The sequence below is a fragment of the Tripterygium wilfordii genome, chromosome 2, assembly GCF_013401445.1.
Source record: "Tripterygium wilfordii isolate XIE 37 chromosome 2, ASM1340144v1, whole genome shotgun sequence".
NCBI classification, from domain to species: domain Eukaryota; kingdom Viridiplantae; phylum Streptophyta; class Magnoliopsida; order Celastrales; family Celastraceae; genus Tripterygium; species Tripterygium wilfordii.
The window spans coordinates 6,769,767-6,797,504 of NC_052233.1; the positions used below are offsets into that span (position 1 = coordinate 6,769,767).

At 38.2% G+C, this 27,738-nt stretch overlaps 4 protein-coding genes across 6 annotated transcripts; 3 read left to right on the plus strand and 1 right to left on the minus strand.

The window, feature by feature from the left end:
- Positions 1 to 3,227: 3,227 nt before the first annotated feature.
- Positions 3,228 to 5,650, plus strand: LOC119981291 (protein NRT1/ PTR FAMILY 8.1-like). Of its 3 annotated transcripts, none has more exons than XM_038824362.1 (4): positions 3,228 to 3,506; positions 3,590 to 3,738; positions 3,828 to 4,045; positions 4,128 to 5,650. In XM_038824362.1, exons 2-4 carry the CDS (start codon positions 3,609 to 3,611, stop codon positions 5,514 to 5,516), a joined length of 1,737 nt encoding a protein of 578 aa, XP_038680290.1. In that variant the 5' UTR covers positions 3,228 to 3,506; positions 3,590 to 3,608; the 3' UTR covers positions 5,517 to 5,650. The 3 variants fall into 3 exon arrangements, with proteins under 3 accessions (XP_038680290.1, XP_038680296.1, XP_038680283.1); XM_038824368.1 differs by having other exon boundaries at positions 3,228 to 3,373; XM_038824355.1 differs by having other exon boundaries at positions 3,228 to 3,738.
- Positions 5,651 to 6,000: 350 nt separating this feature from the next.
- Positions 6,001 to 7,067, plus strand: LOC119981315. The gene is made up of 2 exons (XM_038824393.1): positions 6,001 to 6,150; positions 6,330 to 7,067. Exons 1-2 carry the CDS (start codon positions 6,117 to 6,119, stop codon positions 6,785 to 6,787), a joined length of 492 nt encoding a protein of 163 aa, XP_038680321.1. The 5' UTR covers positions 6,001 to 6,116; the 3' UTR covers positions 6,788 to 7,067.
- A 1,814-nt stretch (positions 7,068 to 8,881) lies between these two features.
- Positions 8,882 to 15,944, plus strand: LOC119981280 (alpha-glucan phosphorylase, H isozyme). The gene is made up of 15 exons (XM_038824343.1): positions 8,882 to 9,412; positions 9,592 to 9,771; positions 10,132 to 10,308; positions 10,392 to 10,477; positions 10,590 to 10,779; positions 11,018 to 11,110; positions 11,651 to 11,835; positions 11,972 to 12,089; positions 12,179 to 12,307; positions 12,846 to 13,064; positions 13,139 to 13,342; positions 13,735 to 13,893; positions 14,565 to 14,828; positions 14,983 to 15,173; positions 15,497 to 15,944. The coding sequence occupies exons 1-15, from the start codon at positions 9,197 to 9,199 to the stop codon at positions 15,621 to 15,623; spliced, it is 2,538 nt and encodes an 845-aa protein (XP_038680271.1). The 5' UTR covers positions 8,882 to 9,196; the 3' UTR covers positions 15,624 to 15,944.
- A 938-nt stretch (positions 15,945 to 16,882) lies between these two features.
- On the minus strand, positions 16,883 to 21,165 carry LOC119981307 (zinc finger CCCH domain-containing protein 40-like). The gene is made up of 4 exons (XM_038824382.1): positions 20,946 to 21,165; positions 19,436 to 19,705; positions 18,571 to 18,794; positions 16,883 to 17,985 (listed from the first exon to the last, which is right to left on the minus strand). Exons 1-4 carry the CDS (start codon positions 21,048 to 21,050, stop codon positions 17,085 to 17,087), a joined length of 1,500 nt encoding a protein of 499 aa, XP_038680310.1. The 5' UTR covers positions 21,051 to 21,165; the 3' UTR covers positions 16,883 to 17,084.
- Positions 21,166 to 27,738: the final 6,573 nt, after the last annotated feature.

The window sequence follows — 27,738 nt, forward strand, 5'->3', positions numbered from 1 at the left end:
AGACTCATATAAAAGGGGGACTATGGTTCCCAGGTAAACGATCTTCGAATTTTTAATTCTTGATTACTAAAAGCGCGAGCTCCAAGCACTAAGCACAATATTCTACTATTAGCATTTCAACTGACTTGAACATCAGAGTGTCCCCATTGAAAATTCACCTCAGAGACCCTTTAACTCACGTCTCTTCTTGTGCAAATCACTCAAGTACAATAGAGAAGTCATTTCTTGACTACTAGCCTAATCACCTGATAAATCAACAAAACCCGCAAGTTTTATGCATTAATAGTTTGGACCGTCTGTGGAAATCGACTAACTTCCTAAACTAACAATGATTCAGACTAGAGGTTAACAAACCAACAATAACTCGGGGCAAGTATCGGCAAGTATCCACCAGGGGAACAACACCGAACAATAAAATGTTCTAGTCACTCGGGAGTAGTTCGCCCAACTTATCCAACAAGTGCAAGCCTTAACAGAAAGGATGAACGCACCTAAGCAACTTCAACAGGAGAATCCTTCTACACTCCAGAATGAGGAGGTTAGGCCCTCTAGCTCAGGAAATGTGAGACAAAACGTCTGAGATAAAGACTATGTTGGGAGTACCTGAGGAGATCCACCTCATATGACCTACAAAGAGGACGTAGTAAAATATCTGGAAGATATGGTGGGCTGGAAGATCGCATCTCTACAATGATGAGTACTTTTGTACACTATTTGGGATAGCTTGAAAACACCTCTGTCACATGAGCTTCTTAGTGTCGAGATTCCTTACCAACTTCAAGGTTCTAACTTTGAAAAAATATGACTAAAAGAATGACCCCTTCAATATGTCATGGTTTTCAAATCCATGATGGAGTTTCGAGTAGCGACTGAGGTACATCTCAGCGAGGCTTTCTCAACCTCTTTAGCTGGAGCATCAAGGACATGGTTCTTAAACCTTACTCGTCACAACATCACAAATTTCAGGGATCTATCCCATAAGTTCATCACTCATTTTGCAAATGCGAGAAAATCGAGTAAGAAGAATCATTGAACTAAAATTGTATGCTCATCAAATTGAATAACTTGTAATATTCATACTAGACTATATCACACCCTAGCAAGGAAATTCAGTTACAATCCATCATCCAAGAAGTAATAACAAAATCTAATAAAGAATACATAAAGAGAATATGAAGAAAACCCCTAGTGAATGATGAAATTAAGCATGCCTTTGCCTAAGCTTGGAAAGAATGTGGATTGCTACCAAAAACCTAGAAAAAGAGTATGTGTTTCCATTTTCGTGACCCCACTTTTATATCATAGGCTAGAGAACTAAGTTTCTTACAAACCAAAAAACTACACTATTCAGCGTCGAGGGCTGCTCGAGCGTCCCATATGGATCCTCTGATATCTGAATGCCACTTTGGTCGTGCAGGAGCACCCCAATGCCGCTTTTGGTGTTCAAGTGTCCTTTCACACCAGCTTGAGTGCTGGAGTAGGCTTTCTGAGTTCTTTTCATGCTAAATCTGCGTTGCTTTTGCTTCTTATAATTGCAAGGACTCTCCTACATTAAAACACACAAAATTCGAATAGCATCAACTCAATTCCATCATAAAACATCGAGAACTTATATAAAAATTTGCACAAAAATGTGGTATAAAAATACAAGCATCAGAAGTCACCAAACAGTGCACCCTAGTAGTGTGGCCGAATTGAGAACTTCTTGGCTAAACCAAGATGCCACCTTGGAAACCCTAGGTGATCAAATGCCAAAAGAATCTAATAACCTTGAAGGAGTATAACTCCTATTATGAAAGGAATCAAGATGTGATTCATCATCTGACAAAAACTTTTAAGAATTAGAAAGAAGAAATCTTCTCGTACACTCATACTCATTTAAAAAGATCCTTGAGCATCGGGTAAATGATACTAAAACTCTCAACTCTTGATTGCTAAAAGCAAGAGGTCCGAGCGCCAAGCACACTACTCTTCTACTAGCATTTCAACTGAGCGTTGGAGCATCTTCCTTGATGATTCACCTCAAGGATTGCTTAACTCATATTTATTCCTAAACAAATCACTGAAGCACAACCAAGAAGTCGCTTCCTGACTAGTGACTACTAATTCGATCACCTAATACGTAAGCAAGACCCAATAAGTTTTGCACGTCATCAGACTTATTGCAACATATTGCCCTCCCCTCCTCTTGGTATATTAACTATATATGTAATTCAACCCTAAATTTAGGTGGCAAGTTTATTAAGGTGGAACCTAAACCTAACTAAACTGAATTGAACACACATTTTGATCCTCTCTAATCACCCCTAATTAGATTTGCCATATCTCATTGTCATGATTGCCGAAATAAGTGAACTGATCGATGATGAGGGCTTGGAATCTTACTAAACAATGAAATATTTGAGGATTACAGCTATGTTGGAGAGGGACAGGTGATAAAGAACTAGTCCTTCCTTCCAACCAATTTAGCCGACATTGATAGGAAGGAAAAATAGACAAATCAGATCGATCAGTCCAAAAATAAAAACAATGAAGCATGAAGAACGTCACCTTGATTTTTACAAATAAAGTTTCTAGTCCACATTTAGTCGAATCTAATCATGTTAACATCAGAGCCAGCCAGCCAGCCTTGGCCTCCGAATCTAATCTTTGATTAAAAGCTTAATCATATGATTCCAACTGCAATATATATATATAGATGAATAATTTTATTTTTCATACAAAAAAAACTTTTGATGTTAGCAAGATGATGGGACAGAATTCTATGCAAGCCTCTTATAAATTGGTTCTTCATTTTTCTAATTTGGCAGATTTGGTCACTAGCTACCTTGCTATATTTTTTCCTATCATCAATAAATTATAATAATAGAAGTAATAAAATTTAATAAAAAAATTTAAAAATAAAGATTAAATAATTTGATTACAATTATTGAAATATGATAATTTGAGGGTGAACCTTGTTGCATTGCATTGTAATTAATGTGAGATGATGCAGCCAGGAAGGCAATATATCCAATGTTTTTGTATAAGAACAGCTGCAACATGACTAGAGCAGGATTCCTCGAACCAAACGTACGTCCTTGTTGTGTCAAGTAGCAACGATGATTATTATGTAATAAGACAGCAGTGTCAATCTCTATGTACACAACCTTATTAAGACCAATTAAGTTACACTGTTGTTTTTGGATATATGAATTATTGTTCTTGGGTTTCTTTTTCCACAGATCCTTAAAATCTGCTTGAAATGGTTGTGGACAAATATGCACACAGAACAGACGAAGTTTTTAGTCTTCTTTGGTGACTAGAAGGAGTGGACACATGTTCAGTCAAGTCTCTGAAGTGAACGTCCTCCATTAAAAGCTAGTCCAAGGAGGTTCCTAGTAAACTAAAAAGACTCCATTTTTTTGTGTCTTTATATGGTTTTTTCCACATAACAGAATACCCATTAGAATCTAAGCTCAGTTGGTTTAACTTTTGTGGCTATGTGAATTCATTCCCTTTGAACGGTATCCTGAATTTAAGCTCATCAAATGTATGCAGCACTGCAACTGAAACACTCAATTCAGCTATTTTTCTGTGTATTGAACAGTTAGCAGATCTTGATCAGTATGGGCTCTATTCCAACGACGGCGATGGAGGAGGACGACAATTACACGAAAGACGGGACTGTAGATTATCTTGGAAATCGTGCCGATAAGAACAAAACTGGAACCTGGAAGGCCTGTCCATATATCATAGGTAAGCCGTAAGCTTGCATAATCCAACTCTTGAAGCATTGATTCTGCTAAGAATGTATTTTAATCAATTTTAGCTTCTTGTTTTGATAGGAAATGAATGTTGTGAAAGATTGGCATATTATGGTATGAGCTCCAATCTGGTGACTTATTTCAAGTATCGATTGAACCAGCACAGCGCGACTGCAACCAGAAGCAATTTGAATTGGAGTGGAACATGCTACATTACTCCATTGATAGGAGCATTTCTGGCTGATGCTTATCTTGGAAGATACTGGACTATTGCCTGTTTTTCAATCGTTTATGTTTTTGTGAGTTTTACTTCTCTTCCTTGATATGCTTGAGTGAGACTGTGAGAGTTTCCTCTAAATGGAAAAGTTCTATTACTTGCAGGGAATGACACTGTTGACAATGTCAGCATCTGTTCCAGGCCTAAGGCCGACGTGTTATGCAGATGATAAGTGTCATGCATCTGAAACACAAACTGCAGTGTGTTTTGTAGCACTTTATATCATAGCACTTGGGACTGGAGGGATTAAGCCCTGTGTTTCATCTTATGGAGCTGATCAATTTGATGATACCGACGAGACGGAGAAGCAGCACAAGAGTTCTTTCTTCAATTGGTTTTATCTGTCGATCAACGTCGGCGCTCTTATTGCTGGTTCAGTGCTGGTTTGGGTGCAAGAGAATGTGAGTTGGGGATGGGGTTTTGGGATTCCAGCAATGGCAATGGGGATTGCTGTTGTGACCTTCTTTTGGGGTTCTAAATTGTACCGGAACCAAAATCCCGGAGGCAGCCCTATCACAAGACTCTCTCAGGTTCTTGTTGCATCTTTCAGGAAGTACCAAGTACAAGTTCCTGCTGATAAGTCCCTTCTCTATGAAACAGCAGAGGCAGAGTCCAATATTCAAGGAAGTCGAAAGCTTGATCACACAGAAGATCTTAGGTTCTTTGATAAGGCAGCAGTGGACACTAGAACAGACCAAGTAAAAGATTCAGTTGATCCATGGACACTTTCCACTGTAACTCAAGTTGAGGAGCTAAAATCAATCATTCGTTTGCTTCCTATATGGGCTACTGGTATAATCTTTTCTGCTGCTTACAGTCAAATGGGAAGCTTATTTGTGCTACAAGGTCAAACAATGGACACTAGATTTGGCAAGTCCAACTTTAAGATCCCAGCAGCGTCGCTTTCAATATTCGACACTCTCAGCGTCATCTTCTGGGTGCCCGTCTACGATCGAATAATCGTTCCGATCGCAAGAAAGTTCACCAGAGAAAAGAACGGCATAACTACATTACAAAGAATGGGGATTGGCCTATTCATATCCATCTTTTCAATGATCGCCGCAGCGATTCTAGAAGTCGAAAGACTGAAAATGGTGAAAAGGGACAACTACTATGCAAGAGATTGGATACCCATGTCAATTTTCTGGCAGATTCCGCAGTATTTCCTGATAGGATGTGCAGAAGTATTCACATTTATAGGGCAATTGGAGTTCTTCTATGAGCAAGCACCAGATGCTATGAGAAGCATGTGTTCTGCTCTGTCACTCACCACTGGTGCACTTGGGAGCTATTTGAGCTCTCTATTGGTGACAATTGTTACAAGTGTGAGTACTAAGAATGGAAAGGTTGGATGGATACCAGATAACTTGAATTATGGCCGTTTGCATTACTTCTTTTGGCTTTTGGCAGTGATGAGTGTGCTGAATTTAGGTGCCTTTCTCTTGATTGCTAAGAGGTATACTTATAAAAAGGCAGTGGGAACTCTCAGTTGATTGTTTCTCAAAAACTATGAATAAACTTTTTCTGGTTAAAGAATGATTAATCTCCTCCTAATGTTACTGTATGTGTATTAACACAGCTAAGCAATTTGAAGACAACAAGCTCTTTGTGTTTGCGATTATAATTTAATTGATGTAGTAGTTTTTAGATATGATAAATGCAGAAATCCCATCTGGAAATTTGAATTTTTTTTAAATACCGCTAAAGAATATGCTTGTCATTGGAATTGAATTTTGGGCGTACATATGTCTAATCCAGTCGATTGTCAACCGAGTCACCTCTTATTCGTATATGGAAATTTGAATTGTTAAGCACCTTTTCTATGATATTAAGAAAAATAAAGCCAAAAAAAAAAAGCACCTTTGCAACAATGAAATTTTGGGAAATTGGGGGTTAAAGCCCAATACTGAGTTGGGATAGGGAGCCTTACTTTATGGGCTTTAGCTCAAAAGCCCGTAAAATTAAGAGAACCTACTGGGCTCCAGCAGCATTAAGAAAGCTCAGGTCATATTAACAAAAATTTCCGCTCTGAATTTATTTAGTTCTTCAAAGTTCAAACCAATCCGGTAGAGAATTTGATTTCTGCGGCAGAGATGGTTCGTAAAGGTTATGAACAAGCCAAATCAGGTACGAATCATTAATCCCCACTTTCCCCAGCAGACTAATTTCAATTTCTAGAGCTATAGACGGGTATGTAACTTGATGTTTTCAGGGAGTTGTCTTCCAACTGTTCGATGAAATGTTTGTATGAAACACTATTCTCTGTCTTATTGTTCCCATTGTCGTCTTCTATTGGGTAATCTCAGGTTTTCAACTGCTCAAAACCCTGAGCGCCGATAAGTACCTGAGGAAGATTGGGTTCGGAAAAGAAGATCGGTATTTCTGGAAGCAAGTAGGCAAGGCTCTGTTGTGCACCTACACAATTTTTGGGGCTGCTTGGGTTTACAATGAAACGTCTCCGCTGGGTTGGTTCGAGATGACTCCTGCACGATCCCCGGAGGAGAGGAAATTAGCCCACCTCTACGAGCGGATAGAGTATCCGTATCCGGGCGATGCAGAAGCCATGGACGAGTTCATTGCTAAGGGAGGCACGATTGGGACCAAGATTGGACCCAAAGGAACCATCCAAACTGATATGGATAGAAGTAATTTTCGGAAGAAGTTGCAGGAAGACAAGTTTGAGCGGGAAGCCCAGAAGCTTTGGTTGAGGATGAGGAACGAAGTTATTCAAGAGCTTCAAGAAAAAGGGTATGATGTTGAGTGAATCGCTTTGGAATCGAATGTTTATGATCACTTGGACGGAAACCATTTCTGTTATGAGCAGCAACATTAGCTGTGTGTCTGATCCAAGTCATGGCTTGAATAATCAGGGCCAAACATTGGCCTTTTCTTCATTTATATATAATTACACTCTAGGATTGTAGAGTATTGTGATATCTTCTACTGTTCTCTCTTAACGTTCCTGCTTAGTTTGATTTCGTGTACTGAATATAGAGTCACTGTTGAGCTGTGCAATATAATGATCATATGTTATCTGGCCTCCAGAGTCATCTTCTTGTCCCCAATTAAGCTTGCTACCAAATGCAGCAGCTCACACTACTGGATAACAGCAAAAGGCATCATTCAAATACATGGAAAAGCAGCAGAGTAGAGTTTAAAATAGAAGGCTCCTTACAAGTTACATCATGAAGACTCGAGAGATGAAATAAGTGCCCAGATGGCTGGCAGAATGTAGTTTTATCATTGTAAGAGATTAGACCTTTAGTTTTCTTTTATTGTTGTCCAGGCAGAAAGAACTGCGAATATTAACATTATGTTTGGTTAGTCCGGTCATGAGAATGAGAATGAGAATGAGAATGAGAATGGGAACGGGAACGGGTATGGAACAGTAACCGGAACTGCAAACATTAACGTAGAATTCCGCTAATAAGATGTTTACGTCTGTTACAACATTATAATACACAATTCAAACCATATATTGCAGGCAATTCAGAGATTTAAAGAAGAAGATGCAATAATTGTGATGAATCCTATGCTGGGGAGGACTCCAGCATCAAACATGGCAATGGAGAATTCCCTCAAACTGGCTCAGCAATCCCTTGCAACCACCAGACAATCAAGATCTTCCATGCAAAAATGTGCAGAGGCATTATGGAAAATCCAAAGAGACTTAAGAGAAACCATTTCTTTCTCCTTTCTCACCATTCTGCGCACTTTCCAGTGAGAAATGGAGACAGCCTTGAATTTATTTCTGTTTAATTGAGTCACTTGTGATGGGAACTTTATGTGTCAGATTGTTGTTGTTCCCAAACATTCTGTACATGCATTCCATTATCGAGTGTCGCTAAAGTGTTCGCAAAATATATTTGGTATCAGTACTCAGTAGTACATAATGAGTTTTGAATGCAGAATTATTCGGTCAAATCTCGTGATTTTTGGTAGGTCTTGATGTTTTAATCCCCTGATATGGTGATTCGGTTGCTTGAACAGGATTACACATTGTTACTGATGTAGATGTACCTAGGGCGGGAAAAAAAAAACGATTCCAAGTCGGACTATAACACGTGTTTACGAAATATTTACTTATTCGGATTGAATTTCGGACATATTTAATTGATCATACCCAGATAGGTTTAAATTCAGACTAAGTAAATTGGACAATAATCTAATCTGTGTCAAAGTCCGAACAAGTAAAGCGGACAAGATTTATGTGCTTGGATTCGGTTTTAAATTGGACAAAAAATTTGTGTATGGACACAGATTTCGAACATATCTCTTATATCTAAATTTGGTTTAATCCGAATCGAACAAATTTGATCATCCGGATCGGAAGGAGTTTTGCAACCATAGAGCCACTCGAGAAACCATTGAATTACCATATTTTCCTTTTTTTCAAAAATTTGTGTATGGACCCATATTTCGAACATATCACTTCTATCCAAATTTAGTTTAATCCGAATCGAACAAATACGATCATCCGGATCGGAAGGAGTTTTATAGCCATAGAGCCACTCGGGAAACCATCGAATTACCATATTTTCCCTTTTTTCAATGGTGATTTTGTGGTCGTAGACTCATAGATCAGATGAGATGGACTCTTTTTTTTTTGAAATATCACATAGAATTATGTTTATAGTTAGAATCGAATCTTGGATACACGTATGACTAACTCAGTCGATTGTCAATCAAACCAATTCTGGTTGGTTGATATAATGAAACTCTTTTTTTTTTTTTTGATAAAGTAGATATAATGAAACTATGAGAAGGAAAAAAGAAGATATTTTGAAGCACATCAAGTAATTAATTGACACGATAAATGCAACCACATGAACCCTGTTTCTGTTTGTTTTGGAAAAGAAATATCAGAAGAAAAGAAGGAAGCAGAGACGTGATCCAATGCAACGAACGTGTTATGCCCGCCTCTCACTCCCACTACTCAAATCACGGACTCATATGATCCTCACATTCTCCAATCACCTCCGCTTCAATCACCTCCGTTCTTTTTGTATTTGTCCATTTCCCCATTAAAAATCTAATCTTTTTCTTCGCATATTCTGTCTCTTAATTATGATTTTTCTGCAAGTTGGTTTACTGAAAGCGAACTGATCTCTCACTCTGTATAAATATATCAGTCTTGAAAGTCTTGTGGTGGTAGCTAGAGAGAGAATCGGCAATGGCAGGCACTGGGAAAGCCAATGGCGCCGACGTTGCATCTGGGTTTTCGGAAAAAATCCCGGCCACTGCCCATCCGTTGGCGGAAGAGCCGGCGGAAATAGCCGCCAATATCAATTACCACGCTCAGTACAGCCCTCACTTTTCTCCTTACAAATTCGAGCCAGAGCAAGCTTTCTATGCCACAGCAGAGAGTGTCCGTGATCGCCTGATACAAGTGAGACTTTTTTGTTGATTGATTACCAAAATTGTTTCTTTTTACCATATAATTGCCTGCTCTCGAACTTGTGTTGGCTTTGTATCTGCATAATTTGTATCCAATTAGAAGAATTGTACCTAGTTTTGAACAAGGAAAATGGGTGCTAGACTAATAGTGTTTTTGTGTCACTGTTGCAGCAATGGAATGAAACCTATCGTCATTTTCACAAAGTTGATCCAAAGCAAACATACTACTTATCAATGGAGTATCTTCAAGGACGCGCTTTGACAAATGCTATTGGGAACCTAGACATTCAAGATGCATATGCTGATGCATTAAACAAGTTGGGGCATGAACTTGAAGATATAGTCGAGCAGGTGATTTGATTTTAGCATTTCTTGTGTATAAACTCGTTCTCTACACCATAGCCGAATATTATTCAAGAAGTAGTAATGCAAGAGCTTTTTTTTTTCTCTTTATTTGTTCCATCTAAAAACGAACATTCACTTATACCTTGGTGTTGGTATTCAGGATTGTGGGTTTATTATTTAAGTGGAGATTTGATTCATCTTCAGATAGACTGATACTTTCTTACGGGATTCATCCTGCCATTAGATGTCCACGTAATCGATATGGATTCTTGGATTCTATTTCGTATCAAATATGTCTTGAACATGAATCTGTATCCAGTTTCGAAATGGCAATAAGGTGATGGTTGTTAGAAATGGTCTTTGTAGGAGAAAGATGCAGCACTTGGTAATGGTGGTCTGGGAAGGCTTGCTTCCTGCTTCCTGGACTCCATGGCGACGTTGAATTTGCCTGCATGGGGCTATGGCCTCAGATACAGATATGGACTATTCAAGCAGCGGATCACCAATGATGGTCAGGAAGAAATTGCTGAGGATTGGCTTGAGGTCCAGTTCCCTTGAAAGCTCTTTCAATACAATTGATTATATCTTGAGATTGTACTGATGGTTTCATTTAATTGATCTCACAGAAGTTCAGTCCTTGGGAGATTGTCAGGCATGACGTTGTATTCCCTGTCAGATTCTTCGGGCTTGTAGAAGTTAGCCCAAATGGATCGTAAGTGTCTAATTATAGTTGTAATAAACTGATTTTCAAGAGATATTCCTTAATGTGCAGTGATGTGCAAACATTTTTGCATTCCTTAGAAACTAATGCCTGTGTATTCCAGTCGAAAATGGGTTGGTGGAGAGCTTATGCAAGCACTAGCTTATGATGTGCCAATTCCAGGACACAAAACCAAGAACACTATTAGTCTTCGTCTCTGGGAGGCAAAAGCCTGTGCAGAGGACTTCAACCTCTCACAGTTCAATGATGGCCAGTACGAATCTGCTGGACAGTTACATTCTCGAGCTCAGCAGGTTAGTCATAAATTATTCTGTGAGATCATAGTCCTTTTGGTATATGAGCATGAATTATAGAACGAGATTCGAGTCGGCCATTGTGCAATTTGTCAAATGCTTCAGTGGGCCTAAGTCTTTCCTTTTTTTGCACAAATTACCTGTTTCTTATTACAAGTTGAAACCCTAGCTTTTTGTCCTCAACTACTACTCCGCGTGTTTTCCTGAAATGTAATTATGTTGGTAACCATGTATGCAGATTTGTGCTACTCTATATCCTGGAGATGCAACGGAAGAAGGAAAGCTTTTACGGCTGAAGCAACAATTCTTCCTCTGCAGTGCATCACTTCAAGTTGGTTAACTCAGTTATACTTACCTTTTTTCATACTGCATTAATTTTTTCCTTAGCCTTCATGAAATCCTGAATTCTTAGACACAGTAAATGGTTACATACAAGCAACAAGTACTTGATGTGGAATTTTCCCACAATTTTTGTAACTTGATGACAGCTGGGTTAAAAATTCTCTCTTAATCTCTTAGAATATTGTGGAACATGTTTAGAATTGTAGACCTGTAGCACAATTTAACAGAATTGGAAACTTTCCAGGAATTCAAATATGCACATATATTGATTCCGTGCTGGGATCCTAATTCAATGCAATTTACCCAGCTGGTTGAATGGCCCCTAGGCTGCTCTTCAAGTCTTCATTCTTGTAGAGAGTCACTGCTGATCTCGTTACAATTGAGAGGAAATTATTCTAAGACGTTGGAGTTTTTATAGTCAGAAATGCAATTTAGTGAATTGTGCACGTTAGCCCAATCTTATTGCTCTCCAATTTTCATAGGCTAGTAGATTGAACTCCATTTTTTTTTATCTTGGGACCATTTGCAGGACATTATTCTCAGATTTAAGGAGAGAAGAAGTGGGAAGGACTCATGGCAGTGGTCTGAATTTCCCAGCAAAGTAGCCGTGCAACTGAATGATACTCATCCCACTCTTTCCATTCCAGAGTTGATGCGATTACTAATGGATGACGAGGGACTTGGATGGGATGAAGCTTGGGATGTGACAAATAGGTACTTAGCATTTTCTAGAACTCCTAGATGAGGTTTTGGCATTACAATCTGCTTCCTCCAAAATATTTCAGCAGATCTTGCAAGGCACTTCTGCACTGGGATTTAATGAAACATCAAATACTGAAAATTTCTCCAGGACAATTGCCTACACTAATCACACTGTCCTGCCTGAAGCACTTGAGAAGTGGTCACAAGCTGTCATGTGGAAACTTCTTCCTCGTCACATGGAAATCATACAGGAAATTGACAAGAGGGTAATACTCCTTTCAATTTTCTGCCAACTCCAGTCTCCAGATTTATTCATGGAGAACTTATTCCTTATATGAAACATCAAAATATGCAGTTCGTCGAAATGTTGCGCAGCACGCGAGCTGACCTTGAAAGTAAGCTTCCTAGCATGCGCATCATGGATAGTAATCCCCAGAAGCCAGTTGTGCGAATGGCAAACTTATGCGTAGTATCTTCACACACTGTAAGAAAGCATCATTTGGATATCTATTGACTGTCTCATGTGTCATCATTTTGAAATTTAAAGGCATAATTGTATCTGAATATAGTCGCAATTTGTCTTCTAATACTCAAAGTAACCTGCTATGATTATGAGAAAAGCTAATTAGCTCTTTTACTGCACTCATTATACATTTCGAAGTCTGAACTATAGACAATGACTAAATTCTATTGTATTTTCCTGGGTGTTTCACCTTGAATTTCAATAGACAGGATACTTACAGCACAAATTTCACTATTTATGTTAATAGAGTCAATCTGAATATTTTGTCAACCAGTCAACTCCTGCAGTGCAATTTTAGGTAGAGCTTTTCCAGTAGCATTGTCATTTTTTCATATGGTTGTTGAAATACAATTGATTCACATATATTCAGCCTTATTTCCTTTTTCTTCGCTTATTTCCTTTTTCTTCCTCATCAAGGGTTTAACTTTTGTTTCGTTTCAAACTGATGAATGATCTTATGGAAAATAAAGAGCTATTGTTGCCACCCATCTCTCTGTAGGTGAATGGCGTTGCCCAGTTGCACAGTGACATTTTGAAGTCTGAATTGTTTGCAGACTACGTATCTATCTGGCCAAAAAAGTTCCAGAATAAAACAAATGGCATTACTCCTCGACGATGGCTCCGGTTTTGCAGTCCTGATCTCAGTAGCATAATTACCAAATGGTTAAAAACTGACCAGTGGGTTACCAACCTTGACCTACTTGTTGGTCTTCGACAAGTACGTATTTTTCCATGTATAAAACTAGTTCTTTGAATGACAGTTGCATTTATTACTGATGCTTTCTGAAATAGTTCTCTGACAACGAGGACTTCCAAGCGGAATGGGCGTCTGCAAAACTGTCGAATAAACAACGTTTGGCACAGTACATACTGCAAGTGACAGGTGTAAGCATCGACCCAGGTAGTCTATTTGATATACAAGTGAAGCGCATCCATGAATATAAGAGGCAGCTACTGAATATTTTGGGTGCAATCTATAGGTACAAGAAACTGAAGGTATAACGGATATGCATTACCTGCATGAAGTATTGCTATAAAATTTCCGTTCTTGCTTTGCATACTTATCAAGATTTTGATTTCAGTTTGTTACCGATAGCACTGTTGTCATGATCCAGTCAGTGTTGTAACTGACAATGACACTGTCGTTGAAGTAATGGCTATAATGATATTTGAGCTTCGTGATCTATTACATCACTTTCTGATGGTTATTTATGATGTTCATTTCCTTAGCTGTGCTGTACAAGATAGCTAAAAGTTAAAAGATGATAATTTTTTATGTCTCCCACATAGTTTCTACAGAAATTTCTCTATTTAGCTCAGATACAGTATTTGTTATGGAAAATACAAGGACTGTCAATGAGAATTTTGTTCAAACTGAACTATGACAGGAGATGAGTACTGAAGAGCGGAAGAAGACAGTCTCACGCACCATTATGTTTGGGGGAAAAGCTTTTTCAACATACACGAATGCTAAAAGAATAGTCAGGCTAGTGAATGATGTTGGAGCTGTTGTCAACAATGATCCTGAGGTCAATGATTATTTGAAGGTATTCCCACTATATAATCGTAATGTTCTGTGTCTAGTCCTGCTTGGTACATGCAATTAAAGATGACTAAATTGATCTAATTAGTAGAATGAACATGCTTGGTTGACAAGGATGTGCACCTGGATATCTGATGCGCATCAAGCATCCAAGCTTACAGTTGGCTGTGAGCTACTAACCTTGAAATTGAAAGACCCCTGATTTTCTGTGGGATAGCCTTTGATCTAAGTACCAAAGAAGTTGACCCACAAGATCTGAAACTTGCGACTCTTAAGGCTTGGGATTCTATTTGTTTTATCCTTAAGCTACTGCATTATCTAATATCTATGTCTTGTACACTTTCTTTAGATACTTCCTGTTTTGGAAAAGGCATCATATTTTTCATGAGAACGCCTATTGTGAGCATGTTATTTTGAAAAAAAAAAATTACGGAATTATTAAAATCTTGGTGTTTTATTTCCACGATCGACATGTAAATGCTTTCTATCATATATGTCGTCACATGTACATCTTGCTATTTCTGAGGCCGCCCCTGTCAAAGGAGCCTTGTGTGTGAGAGTTGTTTACCATGGCATACTACAAGCAACTCTCTCTCTCTCTCTCTCTCTTAGATGTAACTTTGTTTGTGTCGCATTGACAACTCCTTTTCTGTGTTTAACCTTTGTAACTTTCAGGTAGTATTCGTTCCAAATTATAATGTATCTGTCGCGGAAATGCTCATTCCTGGAAGTGAGCTGTCACAGCATATCAGCACTGCAGGCATGGAGGCAAGTGGTACAAGCAACATGAAATTCGCACTTAATGGTTGTCTCATAATAGGAACACTGGACGGGGCTAATGTGGAGATTAGAGAGGAAATAGGAGATGAAAATTTCTTCCTTTTTGGGGCAACAGCAGATGAAGTCCCTAGGTTGCGGAAGGAAAGAGAAAATGGTTTGGTATGTGTATCTGAACTTTTTTCTACAAACCTTTTTTTTTATTGTGTGTTTGGCTGCTGCCTTATAATCAGTGCAAAACGGTAGAAAAACCTCAAAAACATTATATTGGCACGACACGAGTCCTAGCTGAATGTTAATCTTTTCCTGTACACAGTTCAAACCAGATCCTCGATTTGAAGAGGCAAAGCAGTTTATAAGGAGTGGAGTGTTTGGTAGCTATAACTACAACCCATTGCTTGATTCCTTGGAGGGGAATTCAGGATTTGGTCGTGGTGATTATTTTCTTGTTGGCTACGACTTCCCAAGCTACATGGATGCTCAGGCAAGAGTCGATGAAGCTTACAAGTAAGTATTCACTGTATCAGCATTAACAAGCATGCTTATAAAAAAAATGCGAGTAGATTCCATTGAAAGTTCCTAATCTAACCATTGCACCTGCTAATTGAGCTCATACTTGAATTGGAACGGTGGAAGTTTGATCTAGTTCTAATCTTTCTGAGGCCAACTGCTAATTGGTCATCCAGGTGACCAAGTTAATGTGACACTTGCCCTGATGTTCTTGTGTTTAAGACTACCCTTAATTGATGGGCTTATGAAATCAACCAGAACCATTATATTAACTTGAATTGATTTGCAAATTTGATTGTTAATTTGCATTACTTTTACAGAGACCAGAAGAGATGGCTGAAAATGTCTATTCTAAGCACTGCCGGCAGTGGCAAATTTAGCAGTGATAGGACAATCGCTCAGTACGCAAAGGAGATTTGGAATATAGAGGAGTGCCCCGTACCATAAGATATGGAATCCACCAATCTCATTATGCGGAAATCCTACCGTGCCACCACCAGCGACACATCGTTAGAACATTCAACAAAGGGAACCATAAATAAATGAGATGCTTTGCATCTCCATAGTACATTCTGCTATTGCAATAGACATTGGTTTTATTACATTGGTTAGCTTTTTAAACTGTTTGTTTTAATGCTAAGAAAGCTATTTCAATTCATGTGCTTTATGAATAAAACAAGTTGATGTGCTTTATGAAGGTATGCAAGTGGTCTACGCTTGCAACTTTGCAAGCCTACTTGGAAAATCCACATTTCACAGCTTTGTTCATCTTTTGGTGTGTTTGGATAAAGGGAAGGTGAGGGAAACTCATTAAAGAAGGAGAATGAAAGAAAATGAAAGGTATGAGTATTTCTCTCGCTCATGTTATGTTTGAATAGATAAAAAGAATATAGGAAATATTTTGTTATTTTTTTTGTTTGGACAGCTATACAAAAGAAGAGAAGGTAAAGGAAATTGGTTTTATTTACTAATTAATTTTTGTTTTATGTTACTTATGTACAATGATAAAAAAGGTTTTTAATTTATAGTAACTTAACTCTTCTCTCCCTTTCGCTTTAGACGTTCCCATTTTGAGATGAAGTATTTTGGAAAAAATTTGATAAAATCTTCCCTTAATTTTCTTCAAATCTCTCCCTTTATTTTTATTTTTTTTCTAAACTATTCAAACAAGTGAATTGGGAAGAAACTCATTTTCAATCTTTTCCATTCCTCTCAAATCTCTCAATCCAAATGGGGCTAGGAAGGAAACTTGAAGAAGGAAATGAAATAGAATAGAAACATTTTAGTTTTCACTCTCTCATGTTTAGTAGATTAAAAAAATAATTTATTGTTTTGCTTGTTTAGATAGTCATCATAAAAAGAAAAGGAAATGAAATGAAATTAATTTATTAATTTATCTTTATAAAATATATTTTTGACTAAAATTTAATAAAATCATCCCCAAATTCTCTTCAAGAGTAATGCTACACATCCACCCAAAATAAAACCCTATTTTACCCCTAAATATATATAGCATGTGGAAGTCATATTTTGAGTGGATAGAACATTGTTTTTCTTTTTCAAATCCCTCCCTTTATTTTCCCTTAAACTATCAAAACAAATGAATTGAGAGGAAACTCACTTCCATTCACTTCTCTTCTCCCAAATCCCCCAATCGAAACACCCCTTAACTCCCTAAAATATCAATACAAACAAACCCTTAAAGATACCCTTCAAGAAGTACAGAGATAATAAAGCTTGAATATTCGGGTCAAACATATAATTGAGCACCAAAGCGCACCAATACCAACAAATGTTGCTCACCAGCAATGCCTAATAGTACAAGCAATAAGTATACAGAACCAAAATTGCAACAATTAAGAATATTATACAGTTAAAGCAGAAACGAGTGGCTGGCAATCATCATACTTAGGACGACCCTGGCGCTGAGGATGTAGATGCTGAAGGCCCAGAGGAAGTGGGCAGAGGAGGGGCAGGACCAGAGGAAGTAGATGATGGAGGTGCAGCTCTTGGAGGTCCAGAATGTTGATACTGCTGTGTCATATGAGCGCCCTGCTGCTGTGGCATTGTAGAAGGGTATTGAGGTGGGTACTGGTGATAGGGTGGTGGCGGTGGTGGCATCATATATCCATATGGCAGATAAGGTTGCCCATGAAATTGTCCATGAGGAGGCGGCATTGCTTGATAAGGATAATGCTGAGCCTGATGCTGCTTCTCAGGTCCAGCTTTCTTCTCACCAGAACCTGCAGGCCCATTAGGAGCCTCATCTTGAGATGGAATAAGTGCACCCATCCGTTGAGGATCCATTGACGGATAAAAGGTTCTTTCCTGCTGGATTGGAGGAGGAATATTGTAGTAGGGCATTGGTGGTGGCTGGTCCTGGTTCCCAGGTTGCAACTGGCTCTGCTGTTGAGATATGACTGCCCGAGGCAACATACCTCCATGTGCCAATGCTGCCTGCTGCCTTGCTTCATCCGAGCCTTCAGTCTCAGATCTCAATGCTTGAGGCCTACCCCACATCAGCTTCAGTCTCAAACCCTTAATGACAAGTTTGTTAGAGAGCTCTTCTGCAGCCTTTGCTGCTCCTTCTCTGGTTGTGTAGGTCACAAATGCACATGCTCGTTGAAGTACTATCTTTACAGATTCAATTTCGCCATGTGCATAAAAGTTATCCCTTAAATCCTGTTCAGTAATCCTTGCATCAAGACCACCAACATACAGAGTCCTAATGCTTTCGTCCTCAGGAGGCTCCAGTGAAGGCATTTCACCGGCCTTGCCAAGCAGCTTCAGCGCCACAGGATCATTCACACTACAAGAGAAACAGAAAGAAGTCATGTGCACATGTACTTGTATATGAGAGGGAGCATCATTACTCGTAGGTAGAACTTGGACAAGCTAATATAAGTCCCATCTTAATCACAATCATCAAAACCTCACGGGTCATATCCTTAGGATAACAAAAATAAACACTTACCAAAAAAAAAAACTCAAATAAATACACTCAATTACATGCATGCTTAAAGCAATATCAGATGATAGAATCAGGATACGCTCCAACAGCCTAACAGAAGATAAGGAAACTAGGAAAGTAAGAGGTAAAAGAAGAACGGTTGTGAATAATCTTATGCTGGAGCAAAGACTAAGTTAATGCTTAAAAAAACTACCTCACATGCTAAATGTGTTTTTAAGATTCCCTTATTTTACCTATTTTCTAATTTCTACTTCATACTCTCCCTGACTCCCTCTTTTAGCTTGAGCATTTTTTCCGACTTTTGGGGTTGGCGGTTGGGGGGAGGGGGGTCGTCCTGCACCACACCAAGGTGAGAGTTGGAGCGATTGAGAGGGCAAGTTTACATATCTCCACTTCATACTGGGCAAAAGAAATGGTACTCACCCATAGTAACGATCTTTTATATTTTGCTGTGACAACTCCCCAGTCATGGGCATCTCATGTCGATAAGGGCATTCAGCCCCTCGTGTGCATTCACCCCGAACATAAAAACTGCATATATGTGCTCGGTTCCTTTTATAGTATGGTGATGTCCTTTGAAGCTTCATAATAGTGTCGTTTGGCCGCACTTTCCCATAAGATGATTCATAATCAATACCTGCTCTAGCCTGCAAGGGGCAGTTTAAAAGTGGAAGAACAATGCAATTGTCAAACATGTGGAAGAACAATATCGTCATCTACTATGCATGATGTTAAAGTGACTAACATAAATTAACATCAACATAATCATTGAAGCACACAGGCCGAACAGTAATTCCTATTCGGAAAACCAAAATGAGGATATTAAAGGTAATATGAGCACATTATTTAGACGATCAGATTTAATCCAGAATAGATACTCAACGATTAAGCTACCAAGCTAGTAAGTCACATAAATCATATCGGCAATCCATAAACAGAATGTTGTATAATAAAAAAGAACAAAAGTTATTGTATTTTGCAAAATCAAACTTCTTCAAAATTCTGACTTGTTGAACCATCCAATTACAAATTTTGCAACTATCCAAAAGTTTATTTTATCAGGCTAAAGAATCCATTAAGGAGGAGTTAGGTACAGAATAAATTATTCAACCCATTATGAGATTATGATTGATCAACATGCATACCATACCCAGTCCAGTCATAAGCACATTTGTACAAATCAAAGTAAGGTTCATCTGAATGACGTTGACAAAGTAACCATGTAAACTAATCATGATATGATGCATAACAAGCAAATAAAGTGCCTCGAATGCATGAATATACACACCCTACGGTCATGCTCCTCTGCAAAATATTCCCTGTTCACATCACTCTTCGGAATGGCATCATTGGAATTGATACTGAGTGCTGTATCTCGAACCTGAACTGGTAAACCATATTCAAGATCCAAGAGACAGACTTGACAAACATTTTTTAACTTGCTACATGTCTGGCAAACCTCAGTTTTCTTGAATCTTGCATCACGACCAGGTCTCCACCTAAAAACAGTGAATGGCCGTGTGCAGATCTTACACTCTTTGTCATAATCTGCTCTTGTCTGCATGCAAATACTTGCATTAAATAATTTGTGATATGATAAAGATACCAGGAAGATGAAGATAGTGAAAAGAAACAATTAACCCGATATCAATAAGCTTAAGTTGACTCGGTGGAGTAGGAGGGATGGGGGACTGCGTCTACAAAAAAACATTCAGACATACAAAAAATGCAATTCTTGCAGAACCAGTGGACAACCTTAAAAGTCCCCAAAAACAATGACATTTCGATAGACCTTTTATAAGTTCTTAATGTCACCAGTCTGACATAATTTGTCTGAACCAAGATTATTGATCTTTCTAGGGAACAGGGAACCATGGTACAGCAGGCATCCACTTCTACGAGTAAATCCCGAAACAAGCAATCACTCACAAACCACTAGTATCAAATTATCAATAGAATCAAATCCAGGCCAGGAGGATCCAAACAGAAGACCTCCAAGTTTGCCACTGGACCTAGAGTTCCCTTGCCACCAAGATACCTTGTTCAGGTCAACCAAGGTTCTCGTTACATATTTGTGCCTTTGGAGAAGGCATAACACCAAGGCATACAACTCTTACATTACAGGTACCGCCACAAGAACTAAATACTAAAAAGACCCTTCTTACTACTTCAGATTCCAAGGATATAATGAAATTGATGTGGATGAGGTCTTACTTTAATAAGGCATGAACAAAATTACTATTACCCATGCACGAAATCATACATACTAAAGGAGCAGCTAACCACTCCGGACTCCATGACAATCGAGACTCAGTATAGACCTTGCAATAAAATACCTCATTTTTATTCCTTTTTTGAGAAGCTACAGTAGCTCTACCTATTTAACAATCAATTAAGCAATATCAGGCCAAGGGCGCGTATATGAGCCACAAACTCAGGCCTTAAGCATGATGAAGTTTACAACACTGTCTTTTCCCTCAACTCAGCCTTATACGTGTGTGCATAGATATGTTATCACATAGAGAGCTTCGACATTAATCCACAACTTCATGAGGGCAGGATGGTTCCCTAAAAAAATAAAAAAGAGAAAAAAATTAACAATTAAAACAAATCAGCTATCAATAGATCTTCAGTTGCTTATTTCTCATGGTTATTGTCATTCGCCTAATAGCGATTCTATGATTAAGATTATCTCATCAAAGTAAAATCGTACTAAACCCAGTTCGACCATTAATAGACGAATCCATGGAAAACTGAAAACAAGACAAGATTTAAAGAGGAGTGGAAAAGAAACATACCATTCGAACATACGGATTGTCGCCGAGGCAGGACTCGCAGATTATAGGGAAATCCGAGCGCTCCCATCCATCGGCCTCGTAATCTCTTAACAATCTATGCGCCATCTCAGCTATTCACAATCTCCAATCTCTCTGCGTGTGTGATATGCGTATGTTATGTATTCATTCTGAGATGCCGCGCATCCAAACGTACAGGAACGGTCTAGGGCTCGAAGAAAACCACAGGATTTCTGTGTGGATTTCTTCTGTATGTCAATAGCGGGCTGGATCTGAACCGCAACTGAATATCAATTGACAGGCCCAAGTATGCAAGCCATGGGCCCTGGCTTGGACCACTATGGTTAGGGCTGATAAGGCGGGGCCCACCGTGTGGTTTTTTATTTTGTTTTTTTTATAGGAAAGGCATCCAAAAACACCCAAACAAGAAAATATATTAATCTCCCCCTCATCCCATCGTCATTCCCCCCTCTAAATACCAATCAAATGCCCCCTTAGTTATAGGAATGGCTTGTTACCTTAACATTTTCTTGTGGCAGTGCACTCCATTTGTAGATATCTGGGAGCTTACGGATGTTCCTGCAGGACTAATAGCGAGGAAGATTGTTCGATTGGGTCGTGAATTAAAAAAAAGCAACAGCTATCATGGGTAAATCTGCTTTGTACAAGAAAATGGAAATTGTTGCCAATGCAATAAAACGTGAGATTGTGTTCATGTCAAGTTTGGAGTGTAAATATGTTGAGAGATTTCAGAAATTTCTCTTCTCATGCTCCTTCCTTGGAAGCAAGAATGAATATCTTCGTAGTTGGTTGCCTGAATCGGCTTACTGGAAGGTGATCATTTAGTCACAATATTGATTGCTTCCCTGACTATCGAGGAAAGGAAAATAGAAAACGCTATCAGATGAGTCTGGGTAAGAGATAAAAAAACCATTAGAAGGTAATCCCGAGATTTAAAAAACCTACTAGGTCTCCTCTCACATTCCATCTTCAAAATGTTTGTTTCCAATGTTATATAACATATGTACACCAAATTTAAAGCCGAATAATGTATGTTTGAATTGATTTGAAACATGTGGGATCCAAAACAATGGGGCCCACTCGCATTTTAAGTGTACATGGGAGAATTTATATGTGTATATATATATATGTATTATTTTTTTACCTTTGGGGTGTGTATTTTATAAATGTGTAAGTTTTTTGTTACTTAGAGTGTGGTACTGTGGTTAGATATTTTTCAATATCTAGGGGATGTAGATATATTGAGGTGTAGTTGAAAAATAATGGGGTGTAAATAAAGCTCACCAAATATCTAAGGAACCTTATTCATTTTTCTACCTAACTAGGCCTTCAAGTAAGTCTTCCACAGATATTCTTCTAAAAGTGGCCCATTTAAATTGTCGGAAGAGGCCCATTGGGTTGTTGAGTCAGGCTAGACACTCATTGTCTGGTTAATATCACTTTTGGCCACTAAAAGATGGTCCCAAATTGGTCATTGACTCTCAAATTATGTCAATTTAACCATCGACAGTTCAATTTGTTCCAAATTAGTCACCTGGGCAGAAATTGCCCAATTTCGGTCAATCAACCTGCCTGTGTGGCAGGTTGACCGTTAACCACTCTTAAAAATTACTCACATGGCAAACAAAACTACAGTAGTGTTTAACATTGCTATGTGTAACAAAGAATAAAAAGCTCTCCAACTTCACTAATACAAACCCTAGTTACTCTCTCAAGTTTGAATAGTTTCTCTTCTCTGTGATTCCAGCCTTGAACTGGGATCAATTGCGCGATTTGAAGCAGATAGGCTTCATCAATGCTTTTCTAGCCATTTTCGCATCATCATTCCGTTTAGAGCCATCAACGAAACCGATTCAGATTTTGGGTAAGTTTCATTTTGTGGTTAATTTTTCATTCCTGTTGATTTTCCTTCCCTTCAGTGGTTCATGTGATGAATGAGAACTCTTAATCTATTTTGTGTGTGATTCGTTGTGAATGGGAAGATTATGTGTTCACTGAAATACCTTTAAAACCCTAAATTCTGTTTCGTTGTCGATCTGTTGAGTTTACTTGTTTTTCTTCTCAACAAGATGTTCAATCTATCAATTTTCATTGGTGTTGTTCATTCCTTTTTCCAATAGGTATTATGGACAAGCCAAAATATGTACCAAGAAAACCCTTGACTAGGTCAAGTAATAGGCTAAAAAGGGTAGGCCACAATTATAGTTTTAGTGGTGTTGTGACTTTAGATGATGAATACGATGAGCTGTTGGATTCATACATGTCTACTTTGTAGAAAACTGATGGCAATATGGTCTCTAACAAAGCTATGGTTGGGAGTGATGATCAGGGGGTGTTGAGGCAGATGGTGCTGATGAACATCCGGTTCTGAAGAGGGGGATGATAGATATGGTGATGATGAAGAGTTGGATGATGGATATGATGATGATGATGATGAAGAGCTGAATGATGATGGATATAGTGATGATAAAGAGCTAGCTGATGAACATGTTGTTAATGAAGAGGGGGATGATGAACATACTGGTTCTGAACATGGTGATGAAGCCTTTGTGGATGTTCTTGTTGGGGATCAAGTTGGTGGCAAAAGTGATGATGAAGATTCATATTTTATATTAGAGTATGAGTCTGATAATGAAGACATTTTGTTATTTGGGGATGACAGTGATGGGGAAATTAAAAGGAGATCTTTGAGGAATCCAAATTATGCAAGGAAGACAAAATTTGAACTAGGAATGGAATTCACCTCAATCAAAGAGTTTAAGAATGCAGTGAGAAGTTATTCAATTGAAGGAGGATACCAATTCCATTTTGTATATGTAGAGCATGGGACCTTTCAGGGATCCCTTGCACACATGCAGTAACTGCAATTGGGTGGCTTCACAAGGATCCTATTGATTTTGTTCATGTGTCTTATACCAGGGCAACATTTATGAGGGTGTATCAGAATAATGTGGAGCCTACTAATGTACAAAATTTGGGGATAGTTGCTGGTGGAGACAAAATTGTTCCTCCTCCAATGAATGTTGCAACTACTGGTAGACCTAAGCTGAAGAGTAGAAGGGAACATGATGAGCCTCAAAGCAACAGCAAATTAAGGATGAGGTATTCTAAAATCAGGTGCACCAAATGTGGAGAAATTGGGCACAACAAAAGAGGCTGCAAGAATCCTCCAATGTCTCAGGTACCTTTATTTATTGTCATATTAGGCTGTTTGTGAAAATAATACAGTTGTGTAATTGTCAAATCCTATTACAAATGGCAACAACCTATTGGAGTTTCTGGAAGAGGTGTAGGTGCTGGGAGAGGTGGAGTTGTTGGCATGGGTGGAATTGTTGGCATAGGTTTGAAAGCTGGGAGAGGTATCAATACTGGTAGAGATAGTGTTGTCGTAGAAGGTGGAACTATTGGAAGTGGCATCACAATCAGTCCTGGCAAAAGGACAAAGTCAAGTGCTATGAGGATGCCAAACACTATTATTCAAGGATCCACATCTACCTCAAGGTATTATGCAATGTTGAAAGCTTCTCAAGAATCAGTCACTCATGCAAGGAAAGAAGCATGGGGACTTATTGGTAATAGGCTGAATCACTCTGTTTTGTTTATCCTGGATGCATGTACTAAGCATGTGGTTCTCTCTCTTTTGAAACTCTTTCAATGATGTAATTAGTATATATGTTCCCTTATTTTGGGTGTCTTTTGGATGTATTTGGACATAATTATGTAGTTAATTTGCTGCGTAGAACATAAAATTTCTTTAAATGACTGATTTGGAACGTATCTTATGCATTTATTTGTATTTAACGGTAACTACAATTGTATTTGTTTCATTGGTACACTAGTGAAAATTTCCAATTTTTTTAAAATATATATCCACCTAAGATATTATGAACCATGTGGCATCAATGGTTAACAATCAACTTGCCACGCAGGCAGGTTGGCTGACCGAAATTGGGCAATTTCCGCCCGGGTGACTAATTTGGAACAAATTGAACTGTCGATGGTTAAATTGACATAATTTGAGAGTCAATGACCAATTTGGAACAGGGGTCATCTTTCAGTGACCAAAAGTGATATTAATCCATTAAGTTTTCATTTAGATTTTCGATCCATTTTATTCAAATTCAATCAGATATTTCGTAAATCTATACTTATCTATAAATGACAGACTCTAACAAATATTTATCTTATTAATAGATTTAAATTAGTATTTCATAAATAATTATTAAAAATCAATTTGATAATCGTAATAATTACTTTTTTCATATTACAACGTGTAAAACTTTAACAAAGAAATTAAATATAAAATATAACATCTAAAAATTAACAAATAAAATTAAAAAAAAAATCATATCCACACAACACGCGGGATTCCGACTAGTTATACTCAGAAGTAAGGAGACTATGCACTTCATTGCTCTGCATGTGAAGACACAAGTAGGCGTAGGCTTTGATTGATGAAACAGTAACTATCATATTCATGGGGTTCATCTGCTTCTTTTTTGCGTAAAATGTAAGTTGGAAAGGCTTCAATTCCAAAGACTTGGTTCCAACCAAAATAGTAAAATCCTGGAGATCACCTAACCTCCCTGAAAAAAATACAGCCAACTAGCTTAACTTCTAACATTTCCCTGTCCCATACCAAACAGCATGTTCATGAAGGGTGGATGTCAAATTCTCAGCCCCTACAAGGATACCCACAAGAGGAAAACAACAAGATTGAGGGAGAAGAAAAAAATCTGTATCTAGCTTACAAATCAAGTTTTGGAATTGGGACGTGGTGAAGTGGAATGTGGTAACTCTAAACGAATGTGGGATGTCGCAAGTTCAACTCTCACGCCCAACAATTTTGACGTTATTTCATAGCATGGACCAAAGGTCGATGGGAGATTTTATGAAGTTAGATCTCCTTTGTGAGTTTTGGCCTCGTTTTCCCTATTCCATATCAAACAGCATGTTCATGAAGATTGAAGGGTGCATGTCAAAAATTATCATCCACTACAAGGATACCCACAAGAGGAAAACAACAAGATTAATTCATGGAAAAGAAAATATGAAAACTTGAATCAATCAGGTGGAGGGGGGGACGTCTAGAGAATAGCGCAAAATAATTCGAAGGGTCCAATTCAAATTCAGTGAAGTGATTGAGACCATAGTTTTTAAATCCGGATTGGTCTATTGGTCGGACCACAAAACCCGTGAACCAGCGGCCTCTGCAATTTTTTGTTGGAAAAATACCGTTTATGCATTAACTCGTGTCAAACCGTGGGTTAACCCGGAAAACCTGACAACCCGTGACCCGACGGGTTAAAAGAAAGCTCGCATGTGCTGTAAAATGACTTAAAAACAAATAATATTTTATTTTTGTTAATGAATTGTGAGGTCAAATATGTAATTTACTTCAATGAACACAAAAATATTTTATTTTTGTTAATGAATTTGGATTTTGTGTTTGGTTTATAAATTGTTTATTTGATTTGCTTATTATTATAGAATTTAGTAAATGTTTACAGTGAAATTAAGGCTGAATTGTACAGGTATGCTCCTCTAATTTGCTATATAGTATATAGTTATATATAATTATTAAAGTATAAATATTTATTATTTTATTATTTATTAAGAAGCTGCAGTTCAATCTTCATCGTAATGGTTGAATCTCGAAACCCTTAACCCTTGACAGTTTGAATCTTGAAACCCTTAACCCTTCAGCCTTGACAGTTTGATGTGCGAGTCGGGTTTAAAAACTATAATTATGATTGAGAATAAAGGAGGAATCGAGACATGAAAAGCTAGCTGGCTGGGAAGGTGGGTGGTTAGATAGATAGAATTGTGAAGATCCTTATCGAATCGAACACCTTCCTTCTGTCTTCTTAAGCGAGTTGATACCACTAGAGCCCATCTCAACAGCTCACCCTATATTGTCTCTCAAATGTCTTTATATACGTACTCTCATGCTTTTGGGCTTTGCTTGCTTCCAAGTGCTTATTAATTGCGCTCTCTCTCATTGCTTCTCGTCCTGTTACCCACCATGATTCATAGCATGCTACTCTGTTCAATGTCAAGGTGATTAATGCTTCAACCCTCTAATCTCATGTATTTATCAATATTGGTTAATTAATTTCATCAGTAGCCACTGCATTCACTACTTACCCTCCTCATATATGATATATGTAAGAGCATATTATATGATCTGCCATACTTTAGCATCAATTCTGTTTTTTTTTTTTTTTTCCTTTATTTCTTTTAAATTATAACAAGGTTTTTAGTACAAATAATAGGGCCAGCCTCAGGGAAATCTTGTTGGACATTGTCTCACTCTCACATGCATATAGGCAGAGGCGAAGCCTCTTGTTAGTGAGGGGTCAGCTGACCCGCTCAAAAAATTTTAAATAGGCTCAAAAAATTTCAGATGATGCTACCCGAACCACCGCTTCGCTTTATTTATCTTGACATAAAATCATGTGTCCGCCCTTGACGATCCCCTTATATTATGTTCTGTCTTTGCCCCTGCGCCCATGGGCAAGGCCCATTTGAGTCCACTAATCAACCTCATATCTGTTGTTCACCATAAATTGGACTAACCTTTGATAAAGCCATGTACTTAAGTTACAAGAGTCATAATTTCTTCCCTATCTGCATGCAAGAGCGTAGCAATAACTAAATGAATATGACCTGATTCAACATCAGTCTTTAACAAAGCTCATCCCTCTTTTGAAAGGCAATTGGTGTTAATCACTGTGAAATAATGTGATACAAAAGTAATATTAACGATAAAAGC